This window comes from Leiobunum rupestre, chromosome 6, assembly GCF_980474605.1.
Source record: "Leiobunum rupestre chromosome 6, qqLeiRupe1.1.hap1, whole genome shotgun sequence".
NCBI lineage: Eukaryota > Metazoa > Arthropoda > Arachnida > Opiliones > Sclerosomatidae > Leiobunum > Leiobunum rupestre.
Genome location: NC_143389.1, coordinates 63,610,098 through 63,636,631, shown reverse-complemented (window position 1 = coordinate 63,636,631; position 26,534 = coordinate 63,610,098). Strand labels below are relative to the sequence as shown.

At 38.8% G+C, this 26,534-nt stretch overlaps 1 protein-coding gene across 1 annotated transcript; it reads right to left on the bottom strand.

Moving 5' to 3' along the window:
• Window positions 1–4,958: 4,958 nt before the first annotated feature.
• LOC149942932 (uncharacterized) lies at window positions 4,959–10,280 on the bottom strand. Its single transcript, XM_090179548.1, has one exon. It carries the CDS (start codon window positions 10,278–10,280, stop codon window positions 4,959–4,961), a length of 5,322 nt encoding a protein of 1,773 aa, XP_090035674.1.
• Window positions 10,281–26,534: the final 16,254 nt, after the last annotated feature.

Here is a 26,534-nt window from a genome sequence, read left to right as displayed (position 1 = left end):
TTATCCCTTTTAATTATGGACTAATCTAATTTTTCGCGTATTTTATCATCCTTCTCACAGTCCATAGGTGGTCTCTTCTAACTTAACTTATCGTATATACTATTCACCACCACACTCCCCCCTTTTCGGCTTTCCGTTGCTATGCAACGCGTTTTGAAATTTTTAATTTTTAGGCTTAGTTTCTCTTTTCGATATAACAGTCACCAGCCAGATTTCCCACACGGTACTGATGAGTTCCAAATAGAACGAAACCGGTCTACCGTTGGAATTTCTGGCTATTTTATTTAGTTTTTATGTAGTTTATTACTCGAAGATCTATTTGATCCGAGATTCGCTCGAAGACCTATCGGTACGAGTTATTAGTAAGTTTTTTAATTTCTTCAAATTTGTTTAGGATTTAGATATATTATCCCTTTTAATTATGGACTAATCTACTTTTTCGCGTATTTTATCATCCTTCTCACAGTCCATAGGTGGTCTCTTCTAACTTAACTTATCGTATATACTATTCACCACCACACTCCCCCCTTTTCGGCTTTCCGTTGCTATGCAACGCGTTTTGAAATTTTTAATTTTTAGGCTTAGTTTCTCTTTTCGATATAACAGTCACCAGCCAGATTTCCCGCACGGTACTGATGAGTTCCAAATAGAACGAAACCGGTCTACCGTTGGAATTTCTGGCTATTTTATTTAGTTTTTATGTAGTTTATTACTCGAAGATCTATTTGATCCGAGATTCGCTCGAAGACCTATCGGTACGAGTTATTAGTAAGTTTTTTAATTTCTTCAAATTTGTTTAGGATTTAGATATATCATCCCTTTTAATTATGGACTAATCTAATTTTTCGCGTATTTTATCATCCTTCTCACAGTCCATAGGTGGTCTCTTCTAACTTAACTTATCGTATATACTATTCACCACCACACTCCCCCCTTTTCGGCTTTCCGTTGCTATGCAACGCGTTTTGAAATTTTTAATTTTTAGGCTTAGTTTCTCTTTTCGATATAACAGTCACCAGCCAGATTTCCCGCACGGTACTGATGAGTTCCAAATAGAACGAAACCGGTCTACCGTTGGAATTTCTGGCTATTTTATTTAGTTTTTATGTAGTTTATTACTCGAAGATCTATTTGATCCGAGATTCGCTCGAAGACCTATCGGTACGAGTTATTAGTAAGTTTTTTAATTTCTTCAAATTTGTTTAGGATTTAGATATATTATCCCTTTTAATTATGGACTAATCTACTTTTTCGCGTATTTTATCATCCTTCTCACAGTCCATAGGTGGTCTCTTCTAACTTAACTTATCGTATATACTATTCACCACCACACTCCCCCTTTTCGGCTTTCCGTTGCTATGCAACGCGTTTTGAAATTTTTAATTTTTAGGCTTAGTTTCTCTTTTCGATATAACAGTCACCAGCCAGATTTCCCGCACGGTACTGATGAGTTCCAAATAGAACGAAACCGGTCTACCGTTGGAATTTCTGGCTATTTTATTTAGTTTTTATGTAGTTTATTACTCGAAGATCTATTTGATCCGAGATTCGCTCGAAGACCTATCGGTACGAGTTATTAGTAAGTTTTTTAATTTCTTCAAATTTGTTTAGGATTTAGATATATTATCCCTTTTAATTATGGACTAATCTACTTTTTCGCGTATTTTATCATCCTTCTCACAGTCCATAGGTGGTCTCTTCTAACTTAACTTATCGTATATACTATTCACCACCACACTCCCCCCTTTTCGGCTTTCCGTTGCTATGCAACGCGTTTTGAAATTTTTAATTTTTAGGCTTAGTTTCTCTTTTCGATATAACAGTCACCAGCCAGATTTCCCGCACGGTACTGATGAGTTCCAAATAGAACGAAACCGGTCTACCGTTGGAATTTCTGGCTATTTTATTTAGTTTTTATGTAGTTTATTACTCGAAGATCTATTTGATCCGAGATTCGCTCGAAGACCTATCGGTACGAGTTATTAGTAAGTTTTTTTAATTTCTTCAAATTTGTTTAGGATTTAGATATATTATCCCTTTTAATTATGGACTAATCTAATTTTTCGCGTATTTTATCATCCTTCTCACAGTCCATAGGTGGTCTCTTCTAACTTAACTTATCGTATATACTATTCACCACCACACTCCCCCCTTTTCGGCTTTCCGTTGCTATGCAACGCGTTTTGAAATTTTTAATTTTTAGGCTTAGTTTCTCTTTTCGATATAACAGTCACCAGCCAGATTTCCCACACGGTACTGATGAGTTCCAAATAGAACGAAACCGGTCTACCGTTGGAATTTCTGGCTATTTTATTTAGTTTTTATGTAGTTTATTACTCGAAGATCTATTTGATCCGAGATTCGCTCGAAGACCTATCGGTACGAGTTATTAGTAAGTTTTTTAATTTCTTCAAATTTGTTTAGGATTTAGATATATTATCCCTTTTAATTATGGACTAATCTACTTTTTCGCGTATTTTATCATCCTTCTCACAGTCCATAGGTGGTCTCTTCTAACTTAACTTATCGTATATACTATTCACCACCACACTCCCCCTTTTCGGCTTTCCGTTGCTATGCAACGCGTTTTGAAATTTTTAATTTTTAGGCTTAGTTTCTCTTTTCGATATAACAGTCACCAGCCAGATTTCCCGCACGGTACTGATGAGTTCCAAATAGAACGAAACCGGTCTACCGTTGGAATTTCTGGCTATTTTATTTAGTTTTTATGTAGTTTATTACTCGAAGATCTATTTGATCCGAGATTCGCTCGAAGACCTATCGGTACGAGTTATTAGTAAGTTTTTTAATTTCTTCAAATTTGTTTAGGATTTAGATATATTATCCCTTTTAATTATGGACTAATCTAATTTTTTGCGTATTTTATCATCCTTCTCACAGTCCATAGGTGGTCTCTTCTAACTTAACTTATCGTATATACTATTCACCACCACACTCCCCCCTTTTCGGCTTTCCGTTGCTATGCAACGCGTTTTGAAATTTTTAATTTTTAGGCTTAGTTTCTCTTTTCGATATAACAGTCACCAGCCAGATTTCCCGCACGGTACTGATGAGTTCCAAATAGAACGAAACCGGTCTACCGTTGGAATTTCTGGCTATTTTATTTAGTTTTTATGTAGTTTATTACTCGAAGATCTATTTGATCCGAGATTCGCTCGAAGACCTATCGGTACGAGTTATTAGTAAGTTTTTTAATTTCTTCAAATTTGTTTAGGATTTAGATATATTATCCCTTTTAATTATGGACTAATCTAATTTTTCGCGTATTTTATCATCCTTCTCACAGTCCATAGGTGGTCTCTTCTAACTTAACTTATCGTATATACTATTCACCACCACACTCCCCCTTTTCGGCTTTCCGTTGCTATGCAACGCGTTTTGAAATTTTTAATTTTTAGGCTTAGTTTCTCTTTTCGATATAACAGTCACCAGCCAGATTTCCCGCACGGTACTGATGAGTTCCAAATAGAACGAAACCGGTCTACCGTTGGAATTTCTGGCTATTTTATTTAGTTTTTATGTAGTTTATTACTCGAAGATCTATTTGATCCGAGATTCGCTCGAAGACCTATCGGTACGAGTTATTAGTAAGTTTTTTAATTTCTTCAAATTTGTTTAGGATTTAGATATATTATCCCTTTTAATTATGGACTAATCTACTTTTTCGCGTATTTTATCATCCTTCTCACAGTCCATAGGTGGTCTCTTCTAACTTAACTTATCGTATATACTATTCACCACCACACTCCCCCCTTTTCGGCTTTCCGTTGCTATGCAACGCGTTTTGAAATTTTTAATTTTTAGGCTTAGTTTCTCTTTTCGATATAACAGTCACCAGCCAGATTTCCCGCACGGTACTGATGAGTTCCAAATAGAACGAAACCGGTCTACCGTTGGAATTTCTGGCTATTTTATTTAGTTTTTATGTAGTTTATTACTCGAAGATCTATTTGATCCGAGATTCGCTCGAAGACCTATCGGTACGAGTTATTAGTAAGTTTTTTAATTTCTTCAAATTTGTTTAGGATTTAGATATATTATCCCTTTTAATTATGGACTAATCTAATTTTTCGCGTATTTTATCATCCTTCTCACAGTCCATAGGTGGTCTCTTCTAACTTAACTTATCGTATATACTATTCACCACCACACTCCCCCCTTTTCGGCTTTCCGTTGCTATGCAACGCGTTTTGAAATTTTTAATTTTTAGGCTTAGTTTCTCTTTTCGATATAACAGTCACCAGCCAGATTTCCCGCACGGTACTGATGAGTTCCAAATAGAACGAAACCGGTCTACCGTTGGAATTTATAGTAAATGGTGAGGAAAATTTGATTAGCTCTTGTAAATTATTGGGAGAGGCTAAACTCTAAACCACCGACTGAAAAATGATTTAGGTATGGACTATAAATTTTAATCGGGCTTAATTACGTTTTACGTGTTTGAACTGTCGCGACGTAGGAACTATTTACTATTAAATAAAAAACTTTCGGTCCTCTAAATTATCTTTATTTGGAAATTGGCTCAAGTGGGAGCCCACTACGATAGCGTCGTTTCGCGCGAAATTCTGGTAGAATCTGGCGATATTTTCGCCTACAGATAGAGAAGGTCTATTTTTCTTTTACCCTTGTAAACGGGCAAGAGAGAACCAGCTAGCAGTGAAAAAAAACCCGGACCCCGAGGCCAAAAGCGTCACTGGGACGCCAAGGGACTAACAACGGAAAAGCAGGGGGGCCGGGGAAACCACTGCCCGCTCGCTCTTTCCACACAATACAACAGAGGAAATAAAATTGACAACACATTTTGAAATACACTGAAAGTGATAAAATCATGGATATAGAACAAAAAAATATTAATAAACAAGTATTTGCGCTCAAATATTCTTCACTCCCCCCAAAAATAATGAAATTTATTTTGATACAGAGAATATTACGCGACATCAATCAGTTTCGGATATTTCTAGATTATACAAATGGTTAATGGTGCGCCTGATGACATTACGGTTAGACATTCTGACTAAACAAGATCGCAAGTGCCCATCCCTTCCCATTTGCATTTCTGTAATCACTCCCATACGCCAAGTATGCCTTGGCGCATTTTCGTCGTGTACTAAGACTACAGTACCGACCTTCATGGGTTCTACGTCCTTCACTACTTTAGCATGATAGGCATTACGCAATTCCAATAAATACTCGGCCTTCCACCGTTTCCATAGACGATCGGTTACGGCTAAACAATGCTTGAGTCTCTCGTTCATTTCTCTTCTGGAATTCGGAATGTTCTGGTCTTTCACCCTTTGCGGGGGCATCTGAGTGACGCGTTTGTTGAGAAGAAAATGGGCAGGAGTGAGAGGTGTCGGTTCTTCCGTGTCACTGGCGATATACGTAATAGGTCTCGAGTTGATTATGGCCTCGGTCTCCAAGAGAACAGTTTCCATTTCCGGGTAGGTTAGGGTGGCGCTGGATAGTGTTTTGCGAAGAATGGTCTTGACAGATCGTACCATACGTTCCCACATCCCTCCCCACCAGGCTGCTCTGTCTGCAATGAATCTCCATACTATACCTCTATTGCCGAAAAATTTGCGAACTTCCGGATTAATTATGTTCTTCCAGATAAGGTTGAGGTCTTTGTTGGCGCGAATAAACGTTTTACCGTTATCGGAGTATATGATGTGAGGAAGACCTCTACGAGAAATCAACCTCCGGAATGCGAGTAAAAACTCATACGTAGTCATCGACGGGACCAGCTCAAGATGTATACCGCGGGTGACCGCGCAGGTTACAATGCAAATGTATGCCTTTTCGATAGTTTTGCCAATCTTGACGTGAATGGGACCTGCGAAGTCAACCCCTATGGTTTGGAAAGGAGGCGTTTGAACTATTCTATCCCTTGGCAATTGGGCTACGGGAGCTTCGCCCGGTTTCGCACTTAACTTCTTGCAAATTACGCAACCCCTGATTACTTTCTTCGCGATTTGTCGGCCTGCTATCATCCAATATCGGCCCCGCGCTTGCGTCAGGGTGTTCTGTATACCGGAGTGGCCAACTTGCTCGTGACTCCTTTTCATGAGAAGCTCGGCTAGCTTCTGCCCTCGGCCTATGATAACACTATGTTTTTCGTCTTCACTTAAATCTGATTGTTGTAGTCGCCCACCTACACATATTAAGCCATCCTGATTTAGAATCGGCCTTAAAGTTCTAATCTTGGATTTGTTGTCGACTCTTTTACCATCTCTTAACTGTACTAATTCGTCTGGGAATTCTTCCTGTTGCGTGGCGTTAATCCATTTTAGCTCAGCCTCCCCGATTTCCTCAGCGGAAATAGGACCCTTTTTCAAATTTGATCCTTGAAGTCTGCGTACTACTCGGTAAACTAAAGCTGTAATTCTGAATAACTTGGTGCTATCACTGAATTTCGTCATGTCTATTACGCGAGGTGGCCCTTTCTTCTCTTGACATTCTACGTTTAATACCGATTTCATGATCTCAACTTCCATGTCCCTTTGATTAACTTCTGGGTTTCTTTCCTTTGGCCATTCTGAGGTGTCTTGCGAGAGCCATTTCGGCCCATGCCACCAACGGTTCATTCCTGTTAATTCTGCGACCCTTGCTCCGCGAGTAGGAATGTCGGCGGGGTTATCAATTCCTGCACAATGTCTCCAATCCGTTGCATTAGTTTTCTCTCTTATTTCGGTGACTCTGTTTCGAATAAATGGTTTCAATTCTAGGACCTTGCTATCGTCCTTCTTTATCCAAGCTACGCAAATGGTAGAGTCTGTCCACCAAAATAATGGAATTTTATCGGTTTTGAAAATGGACTTGACACTCTCCATCAATCGAGCGCCAATTAGGCAACCCAAAAGCTCCAAGCGTGGTAGAGAAACTTCCTTCAGGGGCGCCACTCGGGTTTTACAGGTTATGAGCGAGACGCCGACTCTTTTTGATGCTGTAACGTATCTGATATATAATACTGCTGTGTAGGCTTTACTGCTCGCATCGCAGAAGCAATGGAGCTCTTTATGCACGATTTCTTCGGACCCGGGGAAGTAGCATCGTTTCATTTTTACGTTTCGGATTAGCGGCATTTCTCGAAGCCATTGGAGGAACTTGTCGGCGATGTCAATTGATAATTCAGTGTCCCATTGCATTCTTGGTGGTTCCCAAAGTTTCTGAAACAGAAACTTTGCCCGAACTGTATAAGGCGCAAGCATACCAATGGGGTCAAATATGCGAGCTATCGCGCTCAGAACGGTTCTTTTGGTTAATTTCGCCCCTAGTAAAGTTTCTACCAGTGTCGACAGGTCGAACGAGAAAATGTCAACTTCGGGGTCCCACTTAAGTCCTAGGATTTTCTGATTTGAGGAATCGGTCTCCATTTCAAAGCTGATGGTACTTTCTGGGTCTGCTGCTTTTTTACCCCATTTTTGACGCAATTCCTTCGAATTGGTCCTCCACTTGCGCAAGTTCATGTTGGCTGTACTGAGTATGTAGGACGCTTCCTTCGATAGGTCATAGGCGCCTTTCACGTCGTCCGCTCCTGTTGTTAGGTCATCTACGAATAGGTCTTCGCTGAGTGCTTGGACGGCTTTAGGATCAAAGGATGGATTGCTTTGCAAATGAACCTTGACGGTAGCTGCTAGAAGAAATGGGGACGGTCGGACTCCGAACGGGACCTTGGTGAGCCTTAGAGTGGTGAAATCATCTTCAAGAACTCGTCCGTTTTTCTCCTTCATCCACAAAAACCTGACTGAATCTCTTTCTTCGACTTGCAATTCCACTTGGAGGAATGCTTTTTCTATGTCTGCGGTAACCGCTATTTTGTGTATACGGAAACGCAATAATAGTTTTAGCATATCCGGGTTGAGATTTGGACCACTCTCCAAACATTCATTTAAAGATGGGGCGTTTTTTACATGCGAAGAAGCGTCGTATACCACTCTTAATTTTGTGGTAGAGCTCGTTTCACGCGTTACTGGTTGATGGGGCATGTAGTACGTACCCTCTGGAAATGGTTCATGACTGTTGACTTCTTCAACGATTCCCTTTTGAAACTGTTCTTCTATAATCTTCTTGTAATTTTGGTACAAATCTGGATCGTCGTTGAACCTTCTTGCTAGTTTCCTAGTACGGTTCTTAGCCACTGCGAAATTATTCGGTAGATCTGATTTTGGAGTCTTCCACGGAAAACGGACAGAATATAGGTTATTTTGATAGGTGACTTCTCTATGGAACTTCTGCATAACGTCTTCGGTGGTGGGATCGTTTTCTTGCTTCACGTCGATTCCAAGCGATTCCAGGTCCCAAAAGGATTTCAGGGTTGACTCTAGCTCTACTTCTCCGATACCGACTCGCATGACGGTTACGACGTTGCAGGTGTTTGGGTTTACATTTGCACCGTTTGTTTCTGTAGGACCTTGAATTGTCCATCCAAATAACGTTTCGACTGCGACCAAGGTGTTTCCCAAACTTTCGGAACTGTTTCTTATTACTACATCATAATAGGCGTCCGTTCCGATGAGGATTCCAATACTGGTTATACTCGGGGTCTTCTCGTTGGTTTCATCTGCTAGTTCGAAACCTCTCGATCTGGCATAAGCTTCGATCTCTTGACAGTTTACTGACGTCACGGCGTTACAAAGGAAAGGAGCTTCTATCGCGGCTACTTCAATAAATCGATCTGGATGTCGGGTGTTATGAAGGGTTATTTTGACTATTCTTCGTCTTGTTTCCTTCGGATTCTGCTCTCCGAAACTTTGAATCGTTACTAGTTTTTCTCCAATTACGGGCAATCGGAGCCTTCTCGAAATCTCCTCCTTTATAAAGGTCGCTTGGCTTCCTGTGTCGAGCAGCATTCTGACTTCTTCTTGGTTCGGGGAGTAAAACGGGTTTTTAGCCGTCGCGCGAGCGGTCTGTAGAAGAACGGTTCGCTCGCTACGTACCGAGGCTTGGTTGACTATCTTCGTCGCGGTTTCTTCGGAGTTCGCTGTCGACTTCTTATGCGCTGGGTTTTGTTCGCAGATGGCGCTACTGTGCTTTCTGGGGCAGAAACGGCACGCGAAACGCGAGTTGCAATTTTTAGCTATATGGGATAGCCGGGTGCAAACAAAACACCTCCCTGCACTATTCACGATTTTTCTTTTCTCTTCGAGCGTATATTTCGAACAATCTGTAGTGGGATGCGACGATCCCTTACAAAAAATACAGTAAATTTTCCTTTCGGTAACACTTGCCGAGAGCGTAGAGGCGCTACTCGGGGAAAATTTTCTGGACCCGTCAAACCCTTGCGGTTTTTGGCTAGATTTAAACTCTTTTTTGAAATCACCCTTAAGAATAGCACTAGTTTCTCTAGCCTCTACTTCTTTTCGTATAAATTCGAGAAGAATATCCACGTCCCAGGTCGAACTTGGGTCGCAGCCTAAACTATACTTTAAGCGCATGTCATCAGGCAGACACCCTACTAAATGCGAACACAAAGAATCCCCATTCGCGGCAATATCAACGCCTACAGCTTTTAAACTTCTGACATTAACCGAACAGGTATCGTAAAATCTACGTAGGCCTGGTAAATCATTTTCATCAACTGGTCTTAATTTATGAATTTTCTTAAACAAATCTTGTTTTACTAAATGATTACGCTTGTACCTTTCTTCTAAAATTTTAAGGGCTTCGTCATAGTTGGCGTCCGACGCCTGCATTTGCATTAATAGGTCTCTAGGTTGTCCTTCAAGAAAACTCAACAAATAATTAAACTTTTCTACTTTCCTTATTTTCTTGTCGTCGACTGCAGATTTAAATTGGCTGAAAAATCCCGGCCACTGTAAAATGTCCCCCGAAAACCTTTTTATCGCTAACACGGGTAGCCTTGATTCTTCTACTGTCGCTCGGTAACACGAACTGTTCGACTGCGCTAAAGGTGTGGCATCTATTTCTTGTATTCTTCGGTTTCCTTGCATCCTGATGAGGATAATTCGGTCTGCGTAGTCTTGTTGTTTCTCCATCTCCTCTTCGATTTTGTCAGTTGTAGCTCCGTTCATCAAATTAATTATTTTCTCGTCCAATGCCTGAAGAGTGGACTCCTTCATCGTAATTAGAGCTAACTGGTCTTGTATTTCGTTGATCGGTGATGCCTTGTCTGCAAGCAGACTCTTAAGTTTCGTTTCAATGGTCGTGGTATTGTGGCGCACGGTACCTCTGCCTATACTTAATCTTTTAAGCTCTGCTGAATCTGTCTCGGATGCTGCTTCGTCTGTAATTGGCGCCATGGTTGGCCTTGTAATTTCGAAAGTTCAGTTCCGTAAATTTGTTCGATTTCCGTTTTAACACCGTACTTTCCCGGGTTTCGGCACCATATAGTAAATGGTGAGGGAAATTTGATTAGCTCTTGTAAATTATTGGGAGAGGCTAAACTCTAAACCACCGACTGAAAAATGATTTAGGTATGGACTATAAATTTTAATCGGGCTTAATTACGTTTTACGTGTTTGAACTGTCGCGACGTAGGAACTATTTACTATTAAATAAAAAACTTTCGGTCCTCTAAATTATCTTTATTTGGAAATTGGCTCAAGTGGGAGCCCACTACGATAGCGTCGTTTCGCGCGAAATTCTGGTAGAATCTGGCGATATTTTCGCCTACAGATAGAGAAGGTCTATTTTTCTTTTACCCTTGTAAACGGGCAAGAGAGAACCAGCTAGCAGTGGAAAAAAACCCGGACCCCGAGGCCAAAAGCGTCACTGGGACGCCAAGGGACTAACAACGGAAAAGCAGGGGGGCCGGGGAAACCACTGCCCGCTCGCTCTTTCCACACAATACAACAGAGGAAATAAAATTGACAACACATTTTGAAATACACTGAAAGTGATAAAATCATGGATATAGAACAAAAAAATATTAATAAACAAGTATTTGCGCTCAAATATTCTTCAGAATTTCTGGCTATTTTATTTAGTTTTTATGTAGTTTATTACTCGAAGATCTATTTGATCCGAGATTCGCTCGAAGACCTATCGGTACGAGTTATTAGTAAGTTTTTTAATTTCTTCAAATTTGTTTAGGATTTAGATATATTATCCCTTTTAATTATGGACTAATCTACTTTTTCGCGTATTTTAATACCCAAGGCACCACCTTAGGCCTAAGTCATCAAGTTACTTTTGAAACCTTTAATTCAGGAGGGTGGTGGCAAGCAGCCTGCATGCAAAAAATAATTTATATTTTCGGATGATTGTAGGTTATGGATAAAAATAAACTAAGTGGTTAATTTTTATCCAAACGCCGAACTCTATATAAACCTAAAATGTTATCCAGTATAAGCGACTTTTAAAGCCTTTTTCATTGTTCTGTTCAATTAATCGTCTCTCAAACCTACCTTGTGGTGCGTTAGCTGAATATTTAAAGCATATAAATTGGTTTTGTTGACAGATACAATTAAGATAACTTCCTTTTGGTGATTTAACCTTTAAAAATTTAATTTTATACCGATATTTTAACAATTAATTTATAGTAACACCTTTGTTTTGTTCTAGTGTTTAAGTGTTAGGTTCTGAGTTGTACTTATTAGTAATTCGCAACTTTAAATGAAGTGCATTTTAACGATAGAATAATTTGCCTGCTTCCCTAGTTGTAACTGGAAATTTTTTATTTAGAGCCTCATGGATTGCCTTTGTATTTCTAAATATATTTACCTTGACATCGTTGACTTCTGCCATTGCAATATTTGCGTATTTTAAAAATATTAAATCAAAACGGCGCTACAATCAATGTTCCAAATAATCAGGTTTGAAATTAATAATGTGTAAAAGAAAGGAAAAATAGAAAAAACGTCTGTAACTAAATAAAATTTGAAACTGAAATTTAAAGCAAGTGGCGGCTCCGAAGAAAACCCCTTAAATGCTTTTTCGTATTGCAGCAAAAACCCCGTAAAGTATCACCCCTATTTTGGCAATACTGCGAATTGTTTTACTATTATCACCCGACTAGAAGCGAACCCGGTTTCTCTGTTAACTGGCGAAGAAAGTTTCTCCTTTAAAAATTATGTAATAATAATAATTATCAGCTAGGCTAATACGCGAGGCACTACTTTTAATGTCCTTAATTCAGGTGGTCAACTAGGTGATAACTATAAAAAAGGCGGTAAAATGGTTATTGCACTTCATTTTTTTCAACCGAAAAGATGTTTATTACAATTTACCAAATAAAATTGGACGCTAATCCTCTTCCGGACCTAATATTCAATGACATTTATTGGGGCATGGAAGTACACTGTACCTTCCACTTGCTTTAAATTACTTGAATTCGCTTTTTAATCAGTTTCCTTGCTGTATATTTATGAACAATGACGCTTTTAAGAATCAAGGAAACATCAAGTGCGTAATGCTTCACTTTTATTATCTCGCGTCAAGTATGTGGTAGCGTTCATCGTGCGGGCCGTAACGAAGCACGTCGGTGTCGCTGGTTTCGTTATTTCTGGGATTCTTTGCGGATCTCTGTCCACTGTCTCATCGGCCATTAACTCGTGCGCCGTTGTTACTGTCAACGATTACTTTTTGCAGTACGTCAGCTCGGATATCTACCAAAAATATTCTTTATTGTTGTGTCAAATAGCTAGTAAGTGCAAGCTGTTTATATTTATTTTAGCATCACTCACATTTTAGATTACATGATAAAATACGCGAAAAAGTAGATAAGTCCATAATTAAAAGGGATAATATAGCTAAATCCTAAACAAATTTGAAGTTGTTTTTTTAGTTTTTATGTAGTTTATTACTCGAAGATCTATTTGATTCGAGTTTCGCGTTTTTTGTTTGCTCGAAGACCTATTGGTATAGTTATTAGTAAGTTTTTTAATTTCTTCAAATTTGTTTAGGATTTAGCTATATTATCCCTTTTAATTATGGACTAATCTACTTTTTCGCGTATTTTATCATCCTTCTCACAGTCCATAGGTGGTTTCTTCTACCTTAACTTATAGATTACATACCATACAATTAGTCTATAAGAAAAACGGTTACGTCATAAACTGTTAAGGCACACAAAAATCATAAAATGTTTTTCAACAAAAGATATTGGCTTTCGTTCAGTAAGAGAAGAAGCCGTTTTCTGAAAGAATATTTTAAAACAATAGGATTATCAAACAGTCGATTGTTTTTAAATATTTAATTTAAAGTTCGCGCCATTCTTCGTTTGTGATGAACACACTATACCGTTGGGCAACTAAAAAACCTGCTGTTCTCGCCGATAACTTCCTTGGGCAACGTGATGTCGAAACCAGTAACGCGAAAAAGAGTAATAACCATACTTAACGTTAAAACCGTTTAGCGTTACTGAACGCAAACATTTTGAGACTGTTGGAGTAGAAGCAAAGAGTATAAAAACTACGTAACCTAGAGATATAATGACGGTCGAAAGCAGTAAAGGAAGTTGTAGCAACCGGGGGGGGGGGGGGGGAAGGCACTCAGTGAATTTGCACTTCAAATTTCGGTACCGCAGCGCCACTTCGGCAGTTTTTAGTACAATAAATAATAATACCGGAGAAACATGGCAGTTACGGTGTTGCGGAGGTGCTAAATTTGGCATTTTGGATATTTAATTGTCTAATATCTGTCAATTCAAAAAAGTGACAGTAATTGGTTACTGTTTCGTGATTTTTTTAGTTAGAATTTGTGGATTCGTTGTTTCGGTGTTTATTTTCAAAAAGTGAAGAATAAGGCGTTTGTTCTCTAACGTCGCCAAGTCCTAAAGGTAGCCAAGTCCTTAAGGAATTTTCAAGAATGTTGAACTAAATCAAAATGATTGCCACTTAAAACTGCCGTAGTGGCGCTGCGGTACAGAAATTTGAAGTGCAAATTCACTGAGTGCCTTCCCCCCCGGTTGCTACAACTTCCTTTACTGCTTTCGGCCGTCATTATATCTCTAGGTTACGTAGTTTTTATACTCTTTGGTAGAAGTGCCTACGCCCTTCGCAATTGTTGTTTTTTCCCTACTGTTATCTTTAAGATTATTATTTGGTTTTTTTGTTGTTGTTTAACCCGAAACGTTTTTTCTCATCTGTATATAAACACGCATGTAATTTAATTTTAACCAGTTCAACTCAATAAGCATTGCTTGTTTTAATTATGCGTCGTTTCTAGTAGCTAAGGTCAGAAATCTAATAGAGACACCCTCTTTAGAGATGTTTATGAAAACTCTATGATAAAATTAAAGTGAATATTACTTTCAGCTGCCGTTTTTGGACTATTGGTAACTGGGTTAGCTTTATGTTTGCCTCTGTTTGGTGGAATCATTTCCGTTTTTCAAATAATCATGGGAGTGTTCTTTGGACCTTTCGGAGCATGTTTTTTTCTAGTAGTTTTTAATCGTCGTTTGAGCTTAAAGGTACTCAGTGATACCACTTTATCAAACGAAAAAGTTTTGTTACGTAAATGTTACTTGGCAGATGGTTTTGCTCTCTTGCGTATTGGCCATGGCATTTGTTTCTTGGCTCGGTGCGGGATCATCAAGTTCGAATATGAACAAATTCTATCTCACCCTGGAAGAAAAGTCCAATTTCACTTGTGTACTAGATGAAGTTAGCGTGGAAGACTTTCCAATGGGTAATCACAGCCAGATTGATACGGAATTACATCAAGAATAGTAAATTAACTTCACTTTCCTTTTGTGAGCGTTCGATCGGCACGTTTAGTTAGGCTCGCACCGTAGTTATTTAGATTTATGTCAAAGGCTTAATTTTAGGCTTTTGATGCGCTTAAAAACAAACAGAAAACCCTTATTTCTGGTGTTTTACTGTATTATGTTTTTTTTTATAGTTACCACGTGTTTCTCTTATATCGGATTCCACAAGGGTGGTACTCGATTTTGGGATTTGGAATTACGTTCATCTTCTCGGTCCTTTTTTCTCTACCTATAAGTAAGTCAAAAGTTCTTTTGACATTGGGTATTAAAACTGCCTTACTAAACTTTAACTTATTTTTTCCCACCCATTGGGTTACTGAACCTGTTTCTAAAATAACCTCTTAAATTACCCAAACAAAAAGCCCATTAAAGGGAATATAACCTCAGGTATTTGGTTTTGAACACCAACGTTTGCAGCTCTAGCCGCTTTTGCCTTTGGCGTCACTGTACAGGGTAATTTGAAAAATTGAAGGGGTCTTCGATAAAGATTGCTTTGCAGGTTATATTTCCTTTAATATTAACGTTTAAAGGATGAATATAGCGGTAGACTTTGGTGGAGCTTCTGACCACTTACATCGAACGATACCATATAATAATATCTGTCACAGCGGGTTATCTTTAGACTTTCGTGGCACCCTGCGTTACTGTAAACTTCCGGGTGATATTTCAATTTCTCAAGATGTTAGCTAATCTTATTTCGAAATTACATTTTCATCAGAAGGCTCATAAAAAGGATCTGTGAAATAATATTATTTTACTTTCAAACGTAGGTTTTTGTGAATGATTATGGTAGACAACGATGTAGATGTTCCCAGTATCGAAACCCATAGCTAGATTGACTTGGTTGAAAATTATATTTTTTTAATTTAATGTGAGATTTCTGGCAAATTCGCGGGACTCCACAACCCGCATACGCATTATTGTGATATTTGAATTTCATACCTTATTTCCAAAACCAGGTAACTCGAAAAATTCGTTTGGTCTTAAAAATAATTAAAATTAACGCGTTCGCGTTTCGCTACTTTATTTCCAAAACCAGGTAACTCAGAAAATTCGGTTTGTCTAAGAATTAATTTGAATTTAAGTATTCGCGTTTCGCAACCTTTTTTCCAAAACCAGGTAATTTAAAAAATTGGGCTTCTCTAAAAACTAATTGAAATTAACGTGATCACATTTGGCTACCTTATTTCCGAAACCAGGTAACTCGAAAAATTCATTTTAGATAAAATTTATCTTGGGTTTATTAGGTTAATGTACAAATGATTGAAAATTTGTTGAAATTTAAATAAAATATTTCAAATAAAGTTAGTACATCGGGATGATTGTGCTTACTTAAATATCCATGACATCTTTCCAAAATGGAGGGTAAAATTGAAAACGTTTGCAAATCAAGATTATTTATTCTATCTATTTGAAAAACAACTTGTATTCGTAACGATGTGGTCATCCAGTATTTTTCGTAACACCGGGTACAAATTGTAGTCGAAACCAGCTGATAGTTTCAATGTAGCCATCTCGCGGATGAAAATACTAAGACGTTTGTTTTATAATAACGAGGACTTGTGACCAGTCTCACTGTTTTGTCGGTCGAAATGATGATTAAAACTACCGAGTATGTAATTTATAAAAGATACTTCCAATAAACAGTGTCAAACTTATTTCAAGTGGCATAAGTCCACCGAAAAAAAAAACGAATTACAAAAAATGTAACGGAGAGTAAATTTCTAGAATTGAAAGTTGTCAATTTCATTACTATTATTTTTATAAGAAAAACTTTAACTCTTATAAATGATAATGCTTAGTTATTTAATCAGGAATAAAACCCCAGTTTCATTTATTCTATTTTTTAGCTCCTAATATTTTTTAAGTCTAAACAAGTAATATTAATATTACATGACAAATGTGAATAAAATAAGCTTTACGTTAGAATAGATAAAATAACGTTTGCGAAAAGCAATTCACAATTTTTGTCTTTTGCTCTCCGGGTGTAGAATAATATTCGTATTATTCCATTAATTAAGATTATGAGTTAACACAATTACATTTTAATCAATTAGGTTTTGGGATTTAGAATTTTTACATTTACTTGTAAAATGCTTTGTATTATTTTTTTGTCGGACGAGGTTTCCCCGGCTTTTGTGACGGTCAGAGTGCTGTTTTCCCCCGTGACGTAGGTAGTCCAATTTCCTGCGGGATACCTTCGTGCATCTCCGATGGCTGGAATTTCCAGCGCCGGGCAAACTCTGATTCGTCACGGGGGTTGGCGGTGGCCTCTTAAAAATATTCTCGAACTATGCTCGAGAGTTTACTTAAGGCCTAGGTTTTCTTCTGCCTGTCACCCTTTATATTTACTTTCCTTTCAAACAAATACCCTGGTGGTAGGCCAACGTGTTCTGCTGTTGGCCTACCACCATTGTATTTGTAAATGACAGGCAGAAGAAAACCTAGGCCTTTAAGGCCGGTTTTGGCGCCTTTTTAGGCAGTTACCTTGAGAACCTGGAGAAAGCCTGTACCCCTTCAAGTTCGCGGACCCTTTATTGTACTAATATTGTTTCGCGGTACTTCCTTCTTGAACAGTCGAGTAGTGTTATAAATGAGAGAGCGCTCTATGAGGCACTAATGAGGTACCTGGGCGCCGGGAACCGTACCTCACAGAAATAACATGGGGCACTATTTGACGGTGTATAGAAAAAAAGTACCGGTTCAACATCGACGCGTTTGAGACACCTAATGAGGCACCGGGACACCGGCACCGTGCCTCATAGAAATAACATGGGGCACCATTTGACGGTGACCGGCACCGTGCCTCATAGAAATAACATGGGACACTTTTTGACGGTGTCTAGAAATAACATGGGGCACTATTTGACGGTGTCTAGAAAAAAGGACCGGCTCAATATCGACGCGTTCGCCGACCGTAAATCCTCATAGAATTAACATGAAGTATTATTTAACGGTATCTCACGACCACCATGCCGCATAGAATTAACATGGGGAATTATATTGACGGTATTTGATGCGTACACCGGTCGTAATTGTACTGCGAGAGAGCTGTGAGTACCGTATCTCATAGAAAATACATGGAGACGAGGATTTGAATATTGACCGTGAATTGTTTAATCGCGTATTGCGTGGATATACCCTTAATTTACAAAGCCTGCTTAATCTGCTGTTTCGAACGTGGTGGTATAATCCTAATTGTTTAAGGCGTGGTACAAAGTGCAACAAAGTTTACTATAAAAGCCAGAATTTTCCTTTAAAATATCATTTGGAATTAGGATCCCTGAGTCTCTTACACCTTAGAATTCGAATACTCAGAAGATGTAAGTATAAACCTTTCCACATTAAATTACTTTAAGTTATTTCTAACGATTTCGATACCCCTTTTAGGAACGTCGGTAAGGTTTTCCCTATTTCTACTACGAAGGGGGTATCGGTAACCCCAGACTGTCATATTCACGTCGGTACTTTGGATGGTAGTGTTGGAATTGAGTTGACGGAAAGTCAGTTCAAGCAACTACGGAGAACAAGCGGTCAAATTACTACGTTCTTGGAAGACGATTCGATCCCAAATTCTACGTGGTTCTTTGAAGGATCAGAAACGAGACGAGTCGAGCTATGCATTTTCCAAACGCGGAAGGTAGTGGACGTGAGAGAAATAATCCTTGGAACTGGGACCAACTACGGAAAGCACATCTTAACCAAACAGGGCTTTACTGTCATGCAATACCCCTGGAAGACGTTGATGGATAAATACGACGAAGTGATGACGTATCACAACGAAGTAAAACGCGTCTTCAATGATATTAAAGGAGTCGTTCTGACCGCGATTACAGACTACGTGAATAAGCAATGCGAAGGTTGCAAAATTGATCATCCCTCACAAAGGCAGCACGATTGTCTGATGATTGATTGGAACTCTCGTTTAGATATACATTTGTTTGACGCGATGGATAGAATTAGTTATTCCGAAATCACTTTAAAACTTGACACGTTTTTAAGCGAGGACTTTCGCGATACTATATTGACTTTCATAATGTGCAACGCTAAAAAAATGTTGTATAAAACTGAAGACTTTTGAATTTGTCAATAAAAAACTTGAGTATTAAAAACTGGGCTCTTTATTTTGTAGCTCATTTAGAGACATGGAACCAGTAATGAAACATCCGTTCACCGGGCTCGTCGCTGGGCCCACGCAATGTGGAAAGTCCCACTTCCTTGCTAAATTAATTAAACATAATGAGTCGTGCATTGCTCCTCCACCTCAAAGAATAGTTTGGTTTTATACTGAGTACCAAGAGAAATTATTTAATTCGGTATTGGAGCATAATCCTACCGTAGAGTTTCACGAGGGTTTATTAGACCCAAACAATTTAAATCCGACGATTAGAAATTTTGTAATTCTCGATGATCTCTTATGTGAAATAGCGAATAACAAAGACGTCACAAATTTATTTATACGAGGTTCGCATCATCGTAACACGTCCGTACTGATTTTAATGCAAAATTTGTTTTATCACGGGAAAGAAGTTAGAACTCTCAATTTGAATTCACAGTACCTCGTCATTTTCCGTTCGGCTAGAGACGTTTCCAGCGTGCTAAATATCGCTAAACAAATTTCACCGGCTAATACCAAATTCGTTGTTGACGCGTTTCGTCAAGCCGTGGTGAAACCATACGGTTATTTATTCATCGACTTGAAACCAAATACCGCAGATGAATATCGGCTGCGAACGGGGATCATACCGGGAGAAGAAGCCGCGATTTTCATCCCGAAATAAAATCAAAATGACTATAGCAACGTCAAAACGTGTGTGTAAAAACTTGGATTTTTTAAAATATTTGAGCACGTGCAATGTGAAACAGAGGAAAGCTATCATTAAACTAGCGAATCGCGACGCCATCTTAGCGCTGGTCGAATGTTGTATAAATGTACTACGCGGGAACATTCAGTTAACAGATGGACAAAAGAGTCGATTGAAGAAACATCGTAAAGCCTTACATCATCTTTGCGCAAAAATTCCTCTCGCTAAAAGAAAACAGATTCTAGTTCAGAAGGGTGGATTTCTCCCGTTTTTGTTAGCTCCACTTCTTTCAATCGTTAGCTCAGTCGCCGGCGCTGCGATAAGCCGCGCCATTAATAAATAAATGGCCCGAAAAATGATTTTAGTGTCTGAAGACGCTTTACGTCGAATGAAGAATGCTACTCCCGAAGATGTTCCCAGTGAAATACCATCCTTGGATAAAGAAATGAAAACGATCCTCGACGATCCCAATATGACCGAATCCGAAAAATTAACGTTATATAATCAAACTTTGCAGCGACACATAATATCTAATCGCCAACCAGTTGAAAAACAACAGACTGTTAAAAACAAAACGTGGTACGAAGAAATTGCGACGTCTATTCCGTCAAGTATGCTTACCGACGCGATATCGTTGTACAATTGGACATTACGTTTTATTTCGTGGAACGAACTCGGTGAAATGACATTTGGAGGACGAGTCGTTTCTGGATCAAACGTAATCGATTTAATTTACGACGCGGTTAGAAAAACCAAGTCAAATTCCGACCCTACGGGATTCAAGAACTTCTACGAAGTATTGCAAAACAATAATGTACCAAAAAAATATATCAAGAATCCTACTAGAATAAGTTCTTTAAAATCGTTATCTTTTAACACGTCACCACCTAGACAAAATCAGTGGGTGACGATTTGAATGTATTTACCAATAAAACATTTAACCACCAGTTACTGTTATTTAGTTCAATCCCATATCTCATAATGGATGGTTGCACGGAAGTTGTAGCTGAAAGTATCGTATCCACATTAACTATATCATTTTCGAAAAATCCAAAACTGTTAACCGTCGTTTTAATTATATTAATTTTTGTAATAGTCGAATTATTCGATTTCTTAATATTGTACTACACGACACCCACACATGGAAATTACACTAATTACGGATAAGCTAGAGAAGATCTATTACGACGTAGCGGGCTCTGGCGGGTACGTTAGCGTTCGAGGACTATATCGTTCCGCTCGAGAAAAGGGTATCAAAGTTACGTTGAAAAATGTGAGGGAATTTTTACAAAACCAAGATACCTCTACTCTACATAAAAATGCAAAGTGGCGATACAAACGAAATAAAACGATAGTGTACGGCATTGACGATCAATGGCAAGCCGACCTCATTGACCTCCAGAAACTTTCCAGGCTAAACAATGGGTATCGCTATATTCTCGCGTGTATTGATATTTTTAGTAAGTACGCTTACGTCGAACCGGTGAAAATAAGAAAGGAGAGACTATAGTGAACGCTCTAAAAAAGATATTAGATGGTGAAAGGAAACCAAAGCGAATGCAGAGTGACCACGGGAATGAGTTTGTTTGTAAAGCCGTTCAATCCGAATTAAATTCCCGCGAAATAGAATTTTTCGCGACGAACTCTGAAGTGAAAGCCAGCATCGTTGAGCGGTTTATTCGATCGTTTAAATCGAGAATGTATCAATATTTTACAAGGAAAAATACTTATAAGTACGTTGACGTGCTTCAAGAATTAGTTAGCGCCTATAATAACAGTTATCACCGAGCAATTAAATGTAAACCCGTCAATGTAAATCCCGAAAATTCGAAAATAACTTGGAAAAATTTGTACGGAGATATAGACTTTAGTCCTCCGATAAAGTACGACTTCGTAATTGGAGACATTGTCAGAATAAGCAAAAACAAGGGACTATTCGAAAAAGGATATCTCCCGAATTATTCGGAAGAATTATTTCGAGTGATTAAGCAGATACCGAGACAACCGCCGGTATATAAACTGGAGGCGCTAGATTCGGAGCCCATTTTAGGAATTTTTTACAAAGAAGAAGTACAAAAGGTGGGGAAAGATCTTGACACTTGCGCGTTCAAAATTTTAAAAGTGCTCAGGAGGCGACGGAAATCTGATCATTCAGTCGAGTTACTCGTACGCTGGAAGGGGTACGGACCGCAATTTGATAGTTGGGTTCAAGAAGTAGACTTAGAATGAGTTTCTATATCACTCTACCATCCGATTCTTCGCTGAATTACTTTCCGGGTAATACTCTGAGCAAATTCAGAGCTTACCTTCCGGAGAATGTTCAGCTGAATGGACCTTACGAAGTAGGTTTAGCGGAAATAAGTTATCCTAGAACGTGGAATAATATCAAAGAAGAACGGGTAGTGCGAGTTGGTTCGGATGATATCAAACTGGAAGATTTTAGGTATATACTTAGAGCAAATTTCTCTTCTATCGAAGATTTACTTGAAATGTTAAAATTTGAGAATAAAAGGGTCGAGTTCAAATACCATAAACATCTGAAACGAGTTGAGGTTCATATAACTAAGAGTTTTTACTGTATCATCCCTCCCGATATAGCGATGATGTTGGGATTTTCTCTTAAGCAAGAAGGTGAATTTGAAATTAGAAAATCTTCGTTAGCCCCTTATACCGTAGATATGGACGTAGGATTACATTCATTGTTTGTCTATTCTGACATCGTTGAAAATACGATCGTGGGGGACAGGAACGTCCCTCTTTTAAGAATTATTAACGTGAAAGGAAAAGATGGGGAAACTGTGAATACTGAATTTTCTCGTCCACATTACCTACCCGCCGCTTCTTCCAACATACAAACTATCGAGATTAATCTTATGGACGACTTGGGGAACTCCGTGCAATTTGAACGTGGAAAGGTGCACGTTACTCTACATTTTAGACCGCGGAGGGCCTGGCTCACTCTATAATAGCGAGTGTCGGGAACAAGTAGTCCTCAGTTTAATGAAAAGTAACGAATGACGAACATCATGAGACGGCCGCAATACATTTCCTCCGTAAGCGATTACGAGAGGTACTATTTAAATCAGGCTGGATACGGATCAATCCCGGTGTATCGCGGCGTGGGTGTCCAGAGAGACTATGGATTGGGTAACATACTCGCTTCGGCATTTCGTCGTGCCATGCCGCTTTTGAAGCGCGGAGCCCAGGTTCTAGGAAGAAAATTTCTCGATACTGGAGCGAAAGTCGTGTCTGACGTCGCTAGCGGTATCCCAATTAAATCATCGCTAGCGAAGAGATCTAAGAGCGCTGGTAAAGAGACATTGTTATCAGCCGCGGAAGCCGTTACGCAAATGACGGGATCTGGAATTAAAAAGAGGCGTAGAGCATCGCGCAAAGTCACTCGAGCTAAAACCAAGAAGAAGAAAGCATCGTGCCGATCTTACTCCGATATATTTTCATAAAGTCTTAGAATGGCGTTGATACATCCGAACTCTAGTGGTTGCGTGAATTCCGAATTGGACCTTTTCGAAGTCCCGTTAACGCAAACGGGGATTATCGGTGGCGAATGGGTCGAATACCACCCCATTTCCAGCATTAGCAACAATTCAGCGTTAACGTTTTGCATTAGTGGGAATTCCGAAGCGTACATCGACCTATCACAAACTCTCCTTCACGTTCAGGTGGATGTGAAATTGGAAAACGGATCTTACTCTAAAGCCGCCGTTGTTACTCCGGCGGGTGTGGTTACGACCCCGGCGGATAATGTAGCCCCCATCAATTTGTTTTTGCACAGTCTATTTCCCGAAGTCCACTTATTTTTAAACGAAAAATCAGTTACTCCTTCCACTCAGAATTACCCGTACAAAAGTATGATTCAAACTATGTTAACATTTGGAGACTCTGCTAAAACGAGTCATCTTACCAGCGGCCTATTCTATCGCGACACGGCGTACGAGTTCAACGATTTCGTGAACAATAAAGGTTTCTTACAAAGAGCCAACTTCGCTCAAAAGGGAACTATAGATATGATCGGCGCTCTTCATTTAGATATTTGTCAACAGCCGCGCTTCCTTTTGAACTTGGTGGATTTAAAATTTGTTTTTGGGAAATCAAATACCGAATTTTGTTTACACTCTGACGTAAAATGTAAATTGGACATTAAATCAGCTTCGTTGTATTTGAGGAAAGTCAAGTTAATTCCCGAAATCCCACTATCACACGCAAAAGTGTTACAAATGTCGAGAGCGAGGTACCCAATTTCCCGCACTGAAGTGATGTCGTTTTCGATTCCGAGAGGCAACATGAGCGTCGTGCAAGATCATTTATTTACAGGACAAATTCCGAATAAAGTCGTAATCGGGATGGTTGAACAAAACGCGTTTCTGGGTGAACTTAAATCGTCGCCATATAATTTCCAGCATTTCAATTTAAACCACATTGGTTTGTTCGTCGACGGCAGTAGCGTACCACATAAAGCCCTAACACCTAACTTCGCGGTGCGTAGCTACATCCAAGCGTACACCAATTTATTTCTACAAACGGGTCAGTGGAACATTGACGAGGGAAACCAAATAAGTCGCGAAGATTACGCCGGTGGAAATTGCCTTTTCGTCTACGATTTGACTGCCGATTTAATGAACAATGCCTCTCATTTTCATCTTGTTAAAAACGGAAATTTGAGGCTGGAAATGAAATTCGCTTCCGCGTTACCCGAAACGATTGCCGTAATTGTTTACGCGGAATTCCAGAGTTTGATTGAAATTGATAAGAACCGAACCGTAATCTTCGACTAGAATGGACACAATGCAGCTAACGAGAATTTTGGAGAAAGATAATTTCACCGGAGACTTATTTCGAGGCGTATTCGCCGCGGACCAACTACCAAAGTTCGTGACGACGTTTCCATCGCTGTATATCGTGAACACGGATACTTCGAATGACGATGGTCAGCACTGGATAGTTTTGTATTTCTCGAAGAATAATACAAATACCGAGATGTTCGACTCCTACGGTAACCCCCCAGATATGTTTCGCTTTAATGACTTTGTCGAAAGAAACAGTAAAACTGTGACATTTAAATCTTTACAACTTCAAGGAAATCGAACCGTGACATGTGGAGGTTTTTGCGTGTATTTTGCTCTTAATAGATGTAGGGGTGTAAAAATGTTCGATATTGTGACTAGATTTTCTAAAAATAAAAATGTAAATGATAAAATGATAAAAGAATTTATGTATTCAAGGTATTCAATAAATTTTCAATAACTTAGTAAAACTTCTTTAATTGACATTTTACATTCAAAATAACACCAGTGGGTTTGTTTGGTGATCTCCACAGTACATTACATCAAAGTAAATATTTAAAAAGTTAGTTACATTTTTACGTTAAATTAAAAATATCATTTAAATAAGATAGTTTCATTTTATTTACATTACGCTTTAAGTTCAAAATATATTTTTAATAGAAATACAATAGAAGATTGAACTATTGGCGATTTAAAATATCGATCCAGTAATGACCATGCGATAGGGTTCGAATGCCGTCCCCCAAAATATACCTTTTATTATCGCATGGATTAAGAGACATTTTGTTTTGGGAGATGGTAAATAGCTGATGCCTCTGATTGACGATCCGCTCCATAGAATTGCTCGTAATTCGAGTAGCCATGAGGCAGTCGCGGTAACTCGAGTGTCGGATATCCTTTTCCACTACTCGCTTACAAACACCTTTCGCGGTTTTTTTCTCCCCCCTTTCCGAAAGGATGGAGTACATTTTGGGGCGGAGCCCAACGAACTCCCATATAGGGATCCCATCCATTTCATCTTTCATCTTTCCAATGACTTTTTTGTTTACGTCATTGAAAAGAGGATGATTCGTGGGATACCCCGAGAAATCGAAGAGATGGGAGGAATTTCCGAAGTCCGTGTAAACGTCCTCCGTTTGTATATTGTACGCTAGGCTGTCCGTGTCCGTGAAAAGTAATCGGACCTTTTCAGGGCCGGCTCAAGAATTGTTTTTCACCCGGGCAAGGGGGACTTTTGGCGCCCCTCTTATTTTGAGACTAAATTAAACTACCCCCCCCCCCCCACGAAAAACCATTACCATGTCCATGTTAAAAATTTACCGTTTTCATAACAATAAATAATCCCTTTAATCACTTTCTAAATACTTTGTGTAAACATATTTAATACCTTCTTTATGGTACATGGTCATTTTACATAAAGCTTGAAACACTGGGTAAGGTGGCAAGACTAGTATACCTTAAGTACATTAATTATAATGTCCATACTGAATAATATCACGGTTAGTATACAGGTTGTCCTAATTTGATCGGCCCAGGCATTTTTCTCAAAAACTATAGTTGCTAGAAATGAAATTATCAGGATATACTCTCTCAGAAAGGACCCTTTTCTTTTGGAATTTTCAGAAAAGTCGTGAGATTTTTCACCGTTTTGAAATTTTTATTTTTTGAACGATAGGTGGTAGACGCAAACCATTAATGAAATTGGTATGGTCAAAAACGGTAAATTTTTCATTGAAATAATACGTCATGAAAAAACCAGTTGCCACTACCCAAAAAGGTAAACTTAATTATTTGCTTTAACAACCTAATTAAAACACTTTTTTTGCCTGATTTTTTAGGCCTACACATGAATATTTTTAAAGCTGTCGCTTGCTTTTCTGCTCCAACGACTTCTCTTCATTTCCTTTTTTTTTATAAAAATAACCAGAATGCTTCTTTTTCTCTGACATCTTAATTCAACTCAACGTGACTCTAATTAATATCTATCTAACAAAAACTATTTAACTGAAACAAATAAATGGCTTTCTGCGCGTGCGCGTAAAATAGAAGAGACTAACTGTAACCACGGGCACACGACAGATTAAATCGTACCGATAGACTGCTTTGGAACTAGCCATCGAAAACGATTTAAATGCATTTTAGAATACTAAATGCATGGTCGTAATAGCCTAAAAAACAAATAGAATTCTTGAAGATGGCCTGCTAGTTTATTTATCATAAAGCTGGATACACGACAAC